Below are 16,417 nucleotides of genomic sequence, written 5' to 3'. Positions count from 1 at the left end.
TTCTGATGCTGTGACACAGAGATACAATGAATTGGAGTTGATGGTGCCTGCACCATACAGAATCTGGTCACCCACCTACCAGAAAAATACTAATAAGTACAGAGATAATTTACGAAGATTTAGTTGGGTCTTGAGGACCAGAGTTATATGGAAAGGTTGTATAGCTTTGGACTTTATTTCCTGGAACGTAGGAGAATGAGGGAAAATTTGATAGAAATATACAAAACTATGAAGGGGTATGAATAGGGTACATGAAGGCAGTCTTTTTCCACTGAGGTTGGGTGAGACGAAAAATAGAGGTCATGAGTTAAGAGCCAAAGCTGAAATATTTAGGGGGAACATGAGGAGGATGATCTTTCAGAGAGAGGGTGGTGGGATCGTGGAACGAGCTAACAGGGAAAGTGGCAAATGCAGGTTTGGTTTAATCATTTAAGTGAAGTTTGGATAAGTACGTAAATGGGAGGGATATGAAAGGTCGAAGTCCAGATGCAGGTTGGTGTGACAATGCAAAATAACAGTTCAGCACAGACTAGATGAGATGAAGGGCCTGTTTCTGTACTGTAGTTCCCTACATATCAGTGTCAACTCCACTTCTGACGTCTTTGTTGTACTGCTGTTATATTCAAGTCTAGAGTTTAAAATGGGCTAGGTCTCAGCCGGTGGAGGTGGGGGAGGGGTGGTGGACACAGGCAGGTGGGTCTGGATCTCCTAGCTACTCATTCCTAGAGAAAGAGCTCAGTATATCAGCATCATGCAACTGAAAATTTACCAGACTGCACAATGTTCAAATCCATCCTATTCTCAAGAGGGCCGACATTTTACATACCCACATAATGCAGATGAACAAATGGGGTTTAGACTGGGCTTCCATTGTTTAAACTGGGAGGGTCAGGATACATTTGTCACGTCAAGTTAATGTTGCACAAAACTTCTGATGACATTTTGAAGAGATACATGTAACCAACACAGGAAAAAGCTTGGATGTCTTTGCAGAATGGAATGCACATATTTTCTTCCTTTGATCCATAGGCCTGTGAAAATCTCACAGGAGAGACACCAGAAGAGGACAACTGGTCTCTCTACCTGGTGCGGCCAGAGAGATCGCAAAAGCTGAAGATAAAGGAATCCAGTGAAGAATGGACAAAGGAAATTGCTGAGAACACAGAACTGTACTCCAATGTGTACCACATGATGAAGGGCCAGGCCAGTGATGTTGCTAAGGAAAGGATTCTGAACACTGATCACCTCTTTTTCACCAACGTGTGTGAAATTTTACAAGCCACCAAGTTGCTGACAAGCACAGCACCGGTCAACTGAAGACTTTATTGAGCAATATTTCCACAGGAATATCTCAGAAACCAGGTTTACAGATAAATTCTCATTGTTGCTTTTCACATTCAAACTTGTCTATTAAAAACCACAGCAACTGGGAACTTCGTCTGTGCCCAAAATACCTTACCTGTTTTAGTGACTAATTTTGCCTCACAGGTAAATAATTAGAGTTGAATAGCTGATGTAAAAATTTAAAGAATGTCTAAATGTAGAAACAACCCAGCAATAAAAAAAGATGAGTGTTGTGCAATACTTAATGCTTTTTTTTTGAGAGACATTTGTCAAGATTAAAATTTTAAACAGTATATATTAATTAAAAACAAGCAACTGGTCTATTGAGCCTTTTTCAATAAAACGTCAACAGGATGCTGAAAGCCACAACCCAATGTCAATTTGCACTGCTGGTTATACTGGGGGCTGACCATTGTGCTGAAGTCCTGTGTAAGGCCAGAGAAACTGTTGAAGTGCTTTCCAAGAGTCCCCAGTGCCCACAGCAGCAGCATCAACAGACGTGTGTAAAGACCAGCCAATGAGGAAGCTGCCCAAAACACTGAGTGAGAAGAGAAGTAATACAGGCAGCCACGGCCCCCTGTTATTTTTGGTAAAGGTGTTCCACAGTTCAGTCAGGTGAGGCGATAGTCCTTTGGTTCTGGAGGGGAAAAGATACAAAAGGTTAAGCCATTTAAAAAAAAACACCATTATTTTTCACTCAAATTTATTTAAAGATCAAGATGATTTAACGGGATGTTGGAATAAATTTAAAAAAAATAGAGGTTTCATAGATGATTTAACAGAATGTTGCCAAGACTGGAGGGGATGAGTTATATGGAGAGCCTTTGTTCCTTGGAATGTAGGAGACATAGGGGTGATTTTACAGAGATGTCAAAAATCTTGAGGGGCATAAACAGTTTATAAAGATGAAGCCTACACTCAATGGAGTCTAGAGGAATAAAAGTGATCTTAATAAGATAAGTTTCTGAAGGGGATCATTGTGATTGAAGCCTAGATGTTCTTACAGTTCCCCTTTCCGAAGGGGGTATGTAGTAATGGGGCATTAATTATTTCAGATAAGGGAAAAGAATTTCAGAGCCTTGAATCTTTGGAATTCTGCACACTATAGATGGATAGATATCTACCAGGCAGATACACAGACATATGAACTATATTGAGTTGAAGGATGTGGAGAGAGCGTGAGCTTGAAGGTGGCATTGAAGCTTAAGACTGGATTAGCTATGATGTTACTGCATGATAGAGTAAAATGGTGGCTGAATGGTCTACTTGCGCTCTTTTTAATGAAAAAGGAACAAAATAGAATTGGTCTTATCAGTAAGATTTTTATATTAATTGCGCTGGATTGTGGTAAATTATACTGCAGGTATAGCTCTGTCTGTAATGGAAAGCACCTCATGCAACAGAGTGTGATAATTGTGAATAGAATGATCACCCTGTGGAAATTTGGCAGAGGGGGGCATGGTGGCAGGAGCTGCAGGCCACATTTATTTGTTATTGCCCCCCTTGAGGAAGATCATACACTTCTATCCAGGGTGGGAGGTGCCCACAAAATGCTGCTCAGCGCATGACGATTAACGTGGGATAAATCCCCTTCTGTTCTCTGCTGCTCCTTCAATCAATGTCCAGTCTATTACGCTTAGTCCGCCTCTGCCTTTCAAGGAAGCATGTCCAATTGTTACAGAACCACCAGTATTGTCCATCTTTGCATCATAAAAAAAGATATACCTTTTCATTTTGTTTTGTTCATATGATGAACTAGCAATCAATTATTGCCCTTGTGGTAAACTATAAGCCGCACCACTTCAAGTCATATGCAAACAGGTACCAATATACTTACACTGTACATGGTGAATCAATTCGATTATTGTCTGGCTCTGTTAAGGTAGAAGTTTCCATTATCTCACTCTTTTCTTCATCGTCTTGTACTTCCAGCTCTGAAGCAGCACTGTGGGATAGTAACAAGATATAGGACATTTCAGATTCCTTAGTCAGATAAATCATCAATAGAATCTTTGGTCAAACAGCATGTGCAAATGTAAATGCAAATCAAGACATGCTTCAATATGCAACTGTTTACTATCAGTTTAGTACATAACTTGCATTAGTAAAGCATGCTAGTAGACAAAGCACTTCAGGGAGAGGAAGAAAACTTGGCAAAGATTGGTTAAAAGGATGGATATCATGAAGACATGTAAAGAAGAACAAGGGAAGAAGGGGTTAACAAGCATATCAAGGATAACAAGAGACAATGTGATGGTGTGGAAATGGAAAGGAACTTGAATGGGTGAAAATGGGACAATTAATTGTATAACTGCTCTTTCTCTGTACCTGCTACACTGTATTCTGCATTTTGGTTTTTTTCACTATGTTGATCTACTATGTGAGTACGTACATTTGACAATAGTAAGCCTATACACACTCAATGATGGAGAAAATCAGCAGGTCAGGCAGCATTTATGGAGGGGAATAAACAGATGACATCGTTCGTTTATTCCACTCCATGACCTGCTGTGTTCCTCCAGCATTTTGAGTATTTTGCTCTGGATTTCCAGCATCTGCAGAATCTTGTGTTTATAATAAACCAATAACTGTAATTGAGAGGGCAACAAAGGGTTCAGTGCGTGACTGCTTTGCGGTTGATGTAATGAAATGTATGAATGGGGCAAAAAGCTAACACAGAACACCAAGAATTGTTTGGTAAACAGCAGGATGGAGAGCAGTGCTTTTGGGTGAATTTTTGTTATTGAAGGCAGCGACAATGGCATTTGTATGAGATGTAATGTAGAGTATATCGTAGAAGCTTAGTGAATGAGTGTCACTATTTATCCTATCACCCAGCTCAGTTGGGTGTAATTAGAACTAGAGATCATAGGTTAAAGGTGAAAGGTGAAATATTTAATGGAAACAGGAGGTGGAACTGCTTCACTGAGAGGGTGGTGAGAGTGTGGAATAGGTTACCAGTGGAAATGGGTTCGATTTCAACATTAAAGAGAAATTTGGATAAGGTATAAGGATAGGATGGATATGGAGCAGTATGGTCCAGGTGCGAGTCGGTGGGACTAGGCAGACTAACAGTTTGGGACCGACTGGATGGGTCGAAGGGCCTGTTTCTGTGTTCTGTGACTTTATGAACTGGAGATGGAGTTGAACCATATTGCCAAGACTGTGGGCTGAGGAGGAGTTAGAGGCAAGGAAAGAAAGGACATGCTGCAACCCCTCAACATACGACAGCTAGTAAAACCCTTTTGAAGAGAAGTCACTATTGCAACTTTCAAAAAGTAGCAACTAATTTGTGCTGTTTGTTGGTTGCCTATCCTATTGGAGGAGAGACAATTTTGCCCCTTCTCTCTCTCTCTCTCTCTCAAAACAGGCGTATGACACAGAGTAGACCCAGAGTCTCGGTTTATTATCTCATTGAAAGATTGCTCCTGTGATGGTATCAGAATAAAGTTGCAGGTAAGATCTTGAGCTCAAGTTTCATTACAGGGAGGATGTGGAGGCTCGAGGGAGGGTGCAGAAGAGATTTATCAGGATGCTACCTGGATTGGAGAGCACAACTAATTAAGCTGAGTGAGCTACGGCTTTTCACTTTGGAGTGAAGGAGGATGAGAGGCAACTTGATAGAGGTGTACAAGGTAAGAGTGGGTAGCCAGAAGCTTCTCCCAGGATGGAAATGGTTAATACAAGGGAGCACAATTTTAAGTCATTTGGAGGAAAGTATGGGGGAGGATGTCAAAGGTAATCATTTTTTAAAAAATTACACAGTAAGTGGTATGTGCATGGAATGGACTGCCAGGGGTGGTGATAGAGGCAGATACGTTAGGGGTATTTAAGAAACTCTTATGTAGGCACACAGATGATAGAAAAATGGAGGGCTATGTAGGAGGGAAGGGTTAGTTTGATCTTGTAGGAGGTTAACAGGTTGGCGTCATGAGCCAAAGGGCCTGTACTGTTCCGTAGTGTTGTATGTGTCGCTAGATTCTGACCTAAGAATTCAATCACCGAACCGCAGGCAGTATACAAGGAAGAAAGCGACCCCTCTATATCTCTAAAACTCATCTGGAGGGAGATCAAATCCAACCATAACCAAGAAAGGAATATTCCTACCTTCAACGTGAAGTGAAATGTGAATTAATCAATAGGACCTCACCCCTTATTCAACAGCTGATTGCTCTTTTCTCCCCAGGTACAGGTGCTGATAAGCTGCTGCAGTGATGGCCGGGATTTGTAAGATTCTTTTGGTTTTTGCCCTAAAAATTTCCTAAAGCAGGAAAGTGAACAGATTACAGGAATGTTAGCAAACATTAAAATCTGATTTAATTTCCCCAGTAAAGTTGCCGATAAACACCAAAAAGTTCTCTCATGAGGATGTCTTGCAAGGCTGCATCCTCAGCCCTCTGCTCTACACTGTACATACTCAACTAATGTGTGCCAGATTCTGCTCCAGCTCCATCTACGAGTTTGCAGATGACACCACCATAGTGAGTCAGATCTCAAACAATAATGAGACAGGAGCACAGGAAGCAGAGTTTTGGCATTGTGTCAAGAAAATAACCCTTCCCTCAGCATCAGCAAAACAATTAACCGGTGATTGACTTAAAGGAAGCAAGGCAGAGCACACGCTCCTATACATATCAATGGTGTTGAGGTGGAGTTGGTTGTGAGTTTCAAGTTCCTAGGGATAAACATCACTAGTGGCTTGTCATAGTCTAGCCACATTGATGCTAGTGCCAAGAAAGCACACCACCCCTCAGAAGGCTGAGGAAACTTGGCATGTTCCTTTTGACCACACTGATTTTTTCTGGGAACTGCTCTGCTCCAGACCACATGAAATTGCACCATCTTCCTGTGTCACTCGGTGTCCACCCAATCGCACCCCTTCACTCTTCACAGCAACTTAGAACTTGTCTCATCTCCTAATTGTTCTCAGTGATGCTGAAACTTCTTCATCTTAAGTGAGCCTCTTCCAACTTGTACTGCAGGATCCCCAGCATCCTGTTTCAGCCATTTGCACTCCACATGCCCTTGACAGGTCAATTAGGGAGATACTGTAATTTATTCAATAAAACAAACTGTAGCTTTGAGTAATGATTAGGGAAGTGGGATACAGATTGGGTTTCTCACAGTATTACATCAAGGACCAGCTTACTCATAACTAGGTTGACTTACCAATTGCTCACCCTTCTTGACAACTTGTTCCGCAACATGTCCTGATCTCCTTCAGACTTCCGTCTGCCTTCTTCAATCTCCCCCAAACTTGACTAAAATGTAAGTTAAAGAAAAAGCTTTTTGATTTCCAAAATTAAATACTCTTAAACATCCAATTTAACAGATGAATGCCTCTTATGCTCCCTTTGACCAACAAGACATGGAGCACCTTCACAAACTCCCATAGCCTCCGACAACCCAGTGATTTCAGTATCAGGCCAATGTGAGAACATTCACATCGTCCTCAAAGACTGAACCACTGTGGATAACTTCACTCACTCACCCCAACAGTGAACTGATTCCACAACGTATGGACTCTACAACTCATGTTCTCAATATTTTCTCTTATTTATTCTTATTTTGTCTTCTATTGCACATTGGTTGTTTGCCAGTCTTTGTGTGTAATTTACTGGGTGTAGGATTACCAGCAAGGCTGGCCTGTTGCAGTTATGTGAAAAGACAGCAGCAATTTGATACAACGGAAGAACTTTTGATGTTTTTCCACAGTGAATGAGTAAACCTGTCCCGTACAGAACAGAGGGTCTGGGAAATGACTCATCACCTCTAATCATCATTAGCAAATCACTGGGTTTTACAACAGTTAAATAGCTTCATTATCACTTTACTCACATAGGTCTTTCACTTCCAGTTTATTTCATCATGAACTCTGGTAGCAACGAGTTCAGGTCTACAGAGAACAGCCATTGAGTCAGGGTCAGAAACTGGCCCTTCAGTCCCACTCATCCTTGCTGCCGAGATACATGCAAAACTAATCCCATTCTGCTTCATTTGGCCCACGTTCCTTCATTCCTTCTCTCCCACGTACTGGACCTGTCCTGATGTCCCAGGGGGCCAGCACCACCACCAGTAGCCTGTCCCAGAGGGCTAGCATCTCTTGTTCCAGAGGGCCAGTACATCCTCGAATAGCTTGTTCCAGATGTCCAGCACCCTCTGTGTGCCACAAGTACTGCCATAGAGTGCAACAGCTGACAGAGTCAGTAGAGTGAAGAGATGAGGCACTTTATTTCTGCTTGCACCTGCTCAATAATATAAATGTCTAATCAGCCTGTCACATGGCATCAACTCAATGTGTAAAAGCATGCTAACATGGTCATTAGGTTCAGTTGTTGTTCAGACCAAACTTCAGAATGAGGAAGAAATGTGATCTAAGTTACTTTCAGTATGGAATTATTGTTGATACCAGATAGAGGGCTTTGAGTATCTTAGAAACTGCTGATCTCCTGGGATTTTCACACAAACAGTCGCTAGAATTTTCAGAGAATGGTATGAAAAATGAAAAAGAATATCATCCAGTGAGCAGCAGTTCTGCTGGCAAAAATGCCTTGTTAATGAGGGAGATTAGAGAAGAAGGCGACAGTAACTCAAGATAACCACACATTCCAACAGTGGTGTGCAGAATACATATATAGAGAGAAGCAGGTGACCACGATTCATACAGCACTGGCTACTTTATTAGGCACAGGAGGCACCTAATAAAGTGGCCACTGTGTGTAAAGAGGCAGGGCATGGAGCCTCAGCTGGGATCTCAACAATGACACCATTTCTGCTGCAGAAGAAAGAAGATCAAGCTGTAGGAATCATAAGGCAATGGCTGATTGGCATCTTTGCAGCTGGAAGGATGGGAGGGTTGCACAGTGCTCAGTGCTTTGTCTAGTCTAGATTAATTATTTTATTAAATGTCGCACTGGAGTAATCATGAGCAATTTTGTAGACAATACAGGAATTGGCTGTTGACAATGAGGAGGAAAGACTTGGACGGCAGCAAAATCAAGAGCATAAGCATGATACTATGGGGTGTGGCACAATAACATAGCAGTTAGCATGATGCTTTACAGGGTTCAACTCTTGCCACTGTCTGGAAGGAGTCTGAACATTCTCCTCGTCACCTCGTGGGTTTCCCCCGATATTCCACAGACGTACATGTTAAGGATAGTGAATTGTGGGCAAGCCAGGAGCATGGCGACACTTGCAGGCACGATCATCGCTACTTTGATTTGATACAAACAATGCATTTTACTGTACATTTGAAGATCAGATTGCCCAGGTGGATCAGTGACAAATGGAGGAGAATTCTGGAGAAGTGCAAGGTGACACTTGCAAGATGTGGAGATGCAGGGTGGCAGAGGAAGATACAGCAAATTGTCGTCGTTGTGGCTATCCCTCGAGGTTGAGGATGATGGTCTTCGCTCTGTTGATCTAATTATGGGCTCTCAAGTGGTTTATGAGTCCAATCTTGGCTTTGAAAGTTCCCCTGCATTCAGGACAGGTAGTTCCAGATGGCAGATGGGGCTTTGGTTGTTGCTGCCTCTCTTTCCATTTTCTTCTCTTTTCTTCTAATTCTGCACATCTGTTGGCTTCGAAAGTTGCTGTTCCTTCTTGGATGATGACTTGCCAGAGTTTCCTGTCCTTGGCATTGGTTTCCCAATTGTTGATGTCGATGTTACATTTCTTCATGTTGGCTTTTACGACGTCTTTGAATCTCAAATGGGAAAATGCTAAATATGGGATACTATGAGCTGAAGCATGAAGGATCAACTTTATTCAGCATATACATTTACATGCGTTAGAAACTTGCTGTGGTGTGTTAGTGTGCTACATACAACACAGAACTTTCAATGATACAAAAATAAATTATAAAGTATAAACAGACATTAAAGTACAGATACGGAGTAAAATGCATAAATACCACCATATATTGACAACGTAAACAACATGATAGAAAGTGGTTTCAAGTGTTTGCAGTGCAAGTGATGGGGGCACTAGCTAAATGGCTGATCAGATTAACTACCTGGGGGAAGAAACTTCCAAGATTGTGCGAGAGTTTTGTTTTAATTTCTCTATAGTGCTTTCCAGAAGGGAGCTTTTGGAAAGGGCAGTTTACAGGATGGGTAGCATCAGCAATGATGCTACGTGCCACTTTTGTCCTGGACATATACAAGCCCTGCAGTGGTGGTAGACTGCAGCTAATGACGTTTCTAGCTGATCTAACAGTTCGTTGTCATTTTCATATATTGAGAAAGAATTCTGGTTTGGTGCAGCAAGTAATGGCTGATGTGAGAAGGCTCTCTAATGACAATGCAGGATTGCAACAGTACATTCTGGGGAAGATGGAAGTTTACCATTGCCAAAAGTACAGCCTCTGCTAAGTCAAGTACACGGACTGGGAGGGCAACCCAGAGCTGGATGCAACCCCAAGTTAGGCCAATATTCCAACACTACATATTGGTCATCATTGGGCAAGGGATATAAAAAGCTCAAGATCCTGCTCAGCTTCTGAACTCTGGTTGGTCGTGCAAAGGCTTTTGTTTGGATAGGGTTTGCAGAAATAGTCCTTAATAAATGACATGGGTGATGATTAAGCAAAGTGTGTAAATGGGCAGACTTTTGGGTTAGACAATGAACCCTGATGCATTTTATTATCAGAGGGGAGTTAACAATGGAATCAGCTTTAAGTAGGTTCCAGTTCATGATGAATGTCTTCTGGAATCTTTGCTTGGGCTGTGCTTTGCATTTTGGCAATTATTTGGACCAAGTATTATTGGGAACAATGTACAGGTTTGTTTAAAACAAAGCATGCAGGAATTAGTAATCCCAAATCTGATATCTGGTTTGCACTGATCTGTGGCAGAAATATCATAGAGTCATAGAGCATGAAATGGATCCTACAGCCCAAATGATCCATGCTAACCAAGATTCCCTCCTAAACTAGTCCTAATTATCCACGTTTAATCCACCACCCTTTTAACTTTTCCTGTCCAAGTACCTTTTAAATGTTGTTGATGTTTTTATTTTATTTTGATTGTTTAGAGACACAGCGCTAAATAGGCCCTTCTGGCCCTTCGAGTTGCACCGCCAGTAACCCCCCGATTTAACCCTAGTCTAATCACGGGACAATTTACAATGACTAACTGGTACAACTGAAACCAGAGCACCCAAAGGAAACCCATGACTTCCATGGGACAGATATACAAACTGTTTACAGAGGATTGAACTCTGACACCCTGAGCTATGATGAGTTGCGCTAGCCGCTACACTACTGTGGCACTTAATGTATCTGCCTCAACCACTTCCTCTGGCACCTCATTCCATATACTGACTACCAACTGGGTGAAAAAGTCCCCCCTCCAGCTCCCCACTTTAACCCCATGCTCTCTAAATCTCGATTCCCCAATCCTGGAATAAAGACCGCGCACATTAATCTTTTCTGTGCTTCTCATGATGTTATGCGTCTCTATAAAATCATTCCTCATTTGTCTACAGTCCAATGAAAACCATCTCACCCTGCTAAACCTCTTCCCATTATCTGGTCCCTCAGATTCTGGCAACATTACTCAGAAATCTCCTCTGCATTCTTTCCAGCTTGATGGGGTTTTTCCTACGGTGGGTTGCCAACAGTGAATGCACCATAATATGCTGAGCGTGCAATTGAGTGAGCTGATGATATATCAGAAAGTAAACCAGTATATGAAGGGTTATCTAAAAAGATAACATTATAGTAAGCATTTGAAATGATTCTAACTAGCATCCCAAACATCCAAAGGTGTCATAAACAAAAGAGCAGAGATCTAAGGTGAGAGAAAGCAGTTTATTGGGGGATCTGAGGGGTATGTTTTCTTATTTCATACAGAGTGGTTGATAAGTGGTGGTACAGACACGATCATTGCCTTCAAGAGGAATTTAGACAGACAAATAGGCAAGATGTAGAACAATGTAGGTAAATGAGATTGATACAGATAGGCCAAAAGGTCAGCATGGATATGACAGGCCAAATGGCCTATGTCTGTGCTGTGTGACTCCAAGTCTCTAACTATCTTATCTAACCTTATAAATTGAAATAAAATCAAGGCTCAGGTCTTCAGGTGGATTGCTGTTTGCAACACCATCCCATTCCTGCCCGACAGTTACCATATTCTGGCTTCAAGCTGGTGTGCACTTTTTAAACCCCTTACTTCATCCTGGCCTACATTTAACTTCACATTTTAAAGTCAGTGAAGATTCAGACAATCTTTAAAATCCCAAGTACTGGAGTTTCGAAGCTGCTATCTAAACCACGGAAAAGTGATCAGTGACAAAGGAACACATGATGCAGGGCATCTCCTTACCAACTCGAGCTGCATTCCTGCGTTGCTTCTTGGAATAGTGGCGATGCTGACTCTCCGCAAGGAGCCCTACAAGGGAGCACAGTTTCAGCGCATTACACTGAATATTCAACTGTGAAGGCTGAAAGAATTACAACCTCCTAGCATTCATGGACGAGCAGCCCACCTCGTGATTCTGCAGCAATAAGCACGGTGGGAGAAGCAGAGAGGAAATGGGGGGGGTGGGGCAGGGTTGGACACAGTCACAACAGGGAGAAGGTGGGTGAGGAGTAAAACCAGGAAATCCTAACATACTTTCCTTTGAAGTGTAATTGCAAACCAGAAACCTGATGCAACTAGTTACCACAGAAGTGATTCAGCTGGATGCCACTGAGATGCAGGAAGGGGAGAGAATGTGTTGGCCTTACTTGAAAAAGCCATTGCTTTATGTTTCAGGAGTAGTGTTACTGTCTGACCCAGCACACAACATGCCTATCCTGCATACAAAGTCATCTGGGGCAGACCAGATTAACAGGGAGATCCGACGGCCAACAATGCGTTCTGCAACGTTTGTGGAGAGGGAACAGCACGACAAGGCAGGGAAGTTGCCATGATCATCCACTGCAGCTGAGGAAGACTATTTTTGATGACTATTCGTACCACTGGACCTACACTTCTGAGGGCGAGGGAGTAGATCTGCCCCAAGATAATATCTTTTCCACGTTTGCACAGGTTTAAAAAAAATGTCATCGTTGGATATGACAGACGACTAATCAATCATGAGGTTCCTAAGTCTGCCTTACTTTAATGAAGTGTCTGAACAAAGGCATCTCATCCTGGAACATGTGAAATCTGTGGGGTATTGTGAGGCTGGAGGGCTGTCCTGAGGTTAGAGGGCTGTGAGAGGGAGGAATAGGGCTTGTTTGCTCTTATTGCCTTGTCCCTTGTTGTGTTCTGTGTTGTTCTGCCCAAGCACAGTGGGCATGCTATGCTGGAGCCAGAGTATTTGGTGACACTTGCAGGCTGCCAACACATCCTCAGGTGTGTTGGTTATTAACACAAACGACGCTACTCACCATTCTGTTCTGATGTACGTGTGGGAAATACTGTAAGCTAATCAGAATCTGGCAATTCCAGGCACAAGAGAAACCACTGGGACCCTCAGGCAGGGAGCGTGTGGGAAGGAGAAAAATTTAATAGTGCAGTGTGCTGCTTTCTCTTTCGAACAGGAAGAGGTTATGATCTAAAATAAACGTTAAGTGAAGGGTTTAAAAACGCAAACACGAGGAAATCTGCAGATGCTAGAATTTCAAGCAACACACATAAAAGTTGCTGGTGAACGCAGCAGGCCGGGCAGCATCTCCAGGAAGAGGCACAGTCAATGTTTCAGGCCGAGACCTGACGAAGGGTCTCGGCCTGAAACGTCGACTGTACCTCTTCCTAGAGATGCTGCCCGGCCTGCTGCGTTCACCAGCAACTTTTATGTGTGTTGCGTTAAGTGAAAGGTGGTGGGGTGTGTGCACATGGGGAGGGTGAGGAAATGAACAAACAGGTAGGGAGAGGAGAGGGGGGTCAAAGAGTATGGTGAAAGGGACAAGGTTGCGTGGGAAAAGGTGGAGCTGAGGTAGGTGCTTCCCTTTCAGGTTGTCAGGGCAAGGTTCAAGATTCAAATTTACTTATCATATAGTGAAATGCATCGACTGCATTAACAACTAACACACCCAAGGCCGTGCTGAGGGCAGCCCACAAAAGTTGCTACAATCTGGCACCAGCAATCTTCATCAGACCACAAAACAGAATACAACAAACAACATCAGCAAAACAAGCCCCATTCCTTTCTCCCAGCCACCCACCCACACAGACCTCCAACCGCAGAACAGGCCATCTTCAGCTCCCAGCTGACTTGAGCCCAGTCTGTGGGAAGAGTGGTATTGACCGGATGAGCTTTAAAGAGGCAGTGCCAGTATGGTGGTCTTCCATGATAATGCTTGATTCTATGGTTGAACCACCTGTGGAGAGCCCTTCCAACACACACTTACAATAAATAGTCTCAGTGTAGCCAAGATCTTACACAGGCCTTAGTCGTTATATTGTTATTTTGGGCTGTAGTTTGAATGGTCAATGAACATCAGTTTACTTACCCTGCCATACGTCTGGGAGTTGGGGAACCTTTTACTCCGCTGATCATCTGCAAATGAATGACATGGTCAGTTAACAAGGGAAAGACTTTCGTTAACATTGCATGCAGCACTGGTGAAAACTGGAGGCTGCATCATTGTGTTGAGAGTCCCATTAACTGATTGGCATAAGTTAACAGATTGATTCAATTACCAATCAAATGTTTGCAAGAGAGTTTATTAGTGTGAGGCTGGACAGAAAGATTACCAGTTTTATCATATCTCTGTGTATAAAGAGCTTTGAGAGGTATGCCTACCCTGTTTACATCTTCTCTTCGATGGGGGTTCACTGAGATCCTCTCTCACTTCCTCCCCTTGGGGGTTGCTGCATCTCTCTGACCCTTCAACTGTATGCTCACCGCTAATTTCTCTCCCCTTCCCCTTCTCTTTTTCCATTCCCCATTCTAGCTACACTCTTACCTCTTCTTGTCTTCGCACCTGTCCATCACGACTGTCTGGTACCCTGCCCCTTCCCTTTCTCCCATGTTTCACCCTCCTCTCTCATCAGATTCCTCCTTCTTCAGCTCTTTACCTCTTCCACTCATCACCTCCCAGCTTCTCAGCTCATCCTCCCTCACCTGGTCTCACCCATATCCTGCCAGCTTCCCCCACCTTCTTATTCTGGCTCTCTCCCCTTTCCTTTCCAGCCCTGAAGGGTCTCAGCCCAAAACATCAACTGCTTATGCCTCTCCTTAGCTGTTGCCTGACGTGCTGAGTTCCTCCAGCATTTTATTGGTGTTACTCTGGATTTCAAGCATCTGCAGAATCTCATGTTTATGATTGTCGCTGTGTGAAGAGTGACAGGGAGTACCCAGCAGATCAGGTACAGGTAGCATCTGGTGTGAGAAACAATTAATGTTTCAGGTCAATAACCTACCACTAGAAATAGGAGAGAGGTTTCAGAGAAGGTGGTGTCTGCGGTAGGGTGGACACCACAAGGATATGAAGAACTTATCCTGTTGTGGCAGATAGTGCAGTGTGAAGACTTGTGGGATTGCAGCTGATCTGTCTGAAGGAGATAAATGTAAACAGAAATAAAAGGAAAAAAAAGGAAAACACCAGAGAAACTGAACACTGCAGATGCTGAGAATCTGAAATGTAAACAGAATCATTTAGGATCAGACAAGAAGGCACTCCTGAAACAAAATGGAAAGGAGTATATTGAATTCACCTGAACCTTTTCCAGCTCAGTGTACTGCACTCCATGCTCAGGAACTAAGCAGTTTGGTTGACTGCTTTGAGGCAGTTATTAACTGCAAAGACGACCGTGACTTCTGGGTGCCTTATTCCCAGTCCAACTTCCATCTTTGTCCTTGTACTGTTTTCTGAAGCTCAGTGTTCAACACAATCATACACTCAGTTCTAATCAAAAATCTCCAAAACCAGGGACTCTGTAACTGCCTCTGCAACTGAATCCTTGACTTCCTTATCAGGAGATCAGAAATAGCATCTCCTTCTCGCTGACAATCAACACCAGCACACCTCAAGGATGCTAACCTAAGCGCACTGCTCTTCTCTCTCTACACCCAAGAGTGTGTGGTTAGGCACAGTTCAAAGACCATCTATAAATTTGCTGATAATATAACTTACTGCTGGCAGAATTTCAGATATGACAAGGTGGTAAACAGGACCAAGATCGATTAGGTGACTGAGTGGAGTCATGACAACCTTGCACTGGATGTCATTTAGATCAAGGATTTGATTGTGGACGTCAGGGAAAGGGAGTCGAAGGAACACACACCAGTCCTTATCAAGAGATCAGCAGTGGAAAGGGTGAGGAATTTCAAGTTCATGGGTGTCACTATCTTTGATGATCTATCCTGGGACCAACATATTGACACATTTACAAAGAAGGCACAACAACGACTTCATGAGGAATTTGGAGGAATTTGATGAGATTTGGTATGTCACCAAATACACTTGTAAATTTTACAGATGTACCAGGTAGAGTATTTGAACTGGTTGCATCACTGGCTGGCTGGAGGGGGCCACTGCACAGGATCAGAAAAGTTGAAAACTCAGCCAGCTCCATCATTAAGGAGTCTAGCCTCCCCAGCATCAAGGAGACCTTTAAAAGTGATATCCTCAAAAAAATGCGGCATCCATTATTAAGGGCCTCCATCACCCAGGACCTGCCCTCCTCTCATTGCTACCTTGAAGGTGGAGCCTGAAGACACACACTCAACATTTTATACATATATACACACATATATACATACACACACAAATACTGTATATATACACATACATATACACAAACACAGTATGTACTTATTGTAATTTACTTCTTAAAATATGTATTGAAATGTACTGCTGCCACAAAACAACAAAACTCAGAACATATGCCAGTGACACTAAAGCTGATTCTGATGAAAGTGAAGAAACTCTTTCCAAGAAAGGACCTGTTAGCCTTAACAATTAACATGGGATTCAAAAACCTTATGTAACCAGCCTTTCCAGTCTGTGTTACAACTGATCAATTCTGATGAAGGATTATCAGTCCAAAATATTACACATTTCTTTGTCTACAGATATCTGGCCTATGGAATATTTCAATCGTTTTTATTTTCGATTTGTAATATCTGCACT

The 16,417-nt window shown here is 42.7% G+C and overlaps 2 protein-coding genes across 4 annotated transcripts in view; one reads left to right on the top strand and one right to left on the bottom strand.

The window, feature by feature from the left end:
- The window catches only part of dnai7 (dynein axonemal intermediate chain 7), a 112,161-nt gene extending 110,537 nt beyond the window's left edge, over positions 1-1,624 (top strand). For 2 of the 3 annotated variants that reach the window (XM_072241615.1, XM_072241617.1), the window contains exon 15: positions 1,030-1,624. In XM_072241615.1, coding sequence (XP_072097716.1) covers positions 1,030-1,317 — 288 coding nt within the window. In that variant the 3' untranslated portion in view covers positions 1,318-1,624. The remainder of the gene's footprint in view (positions 1-1,029) is intronic. The other variant, XM_072241618.1, reaches the window with a different exon arrangement.
- The window catches only part of lrmp (lymphoid-restricted membrane protein), a 227,776-nt gene continuing 212,630 nt past the window's right edge, over positions 1,272-16,417 (bottom strand). Inside the window, exons 32-37 of the mRNA XM_072241407.1 lie at positions 13,793-13,839; positions 11,676-11,741; positions 6,514-6,605; positions 5,495-5,605; positions 3,182-3,289; positions 1,272-1,981 (exon numbers count right to left, since the gene is read on the bottom strand). Coding sequence (XP_072097508.1) covers positions 1,738-1,981; positions 3,182-3,289; positions 5,495-5,605; positions 6,514-6,605; positions 11,676-11,741; positions 13,793-13,839 — 668 coding nt within the window. The 3' untranslated portion in view covers positions 1,272-1,737. The remainder of the gene's footprint in view (positions 1,982-3,181; positions 3,290-5,494; positions 5,606-6,513; positions 6,606-11,675; positions 11,742-13,792; positions 13,840-16,417) is intronic.

Source organism: Mobula birostris, chromosome 23, assembly GCF_030028105.1.
Source record: "Mobula birostris isolate sMobBir1 chromosome 23, sMobBir1.hap1, whole genome shotgun sequence".
Lineage (NCBI taxonomy): Eukaryota > Metazoa > Chordata > Chondrichthyes > Myliobatiformes > Myliobatidae > Mobula > Mobula birostris.
The sequence above is the reverse complement of the archived record's forward strand: the minus strand, read 5'-3'. Positions and strand labels throughout refer to the sequence as shown.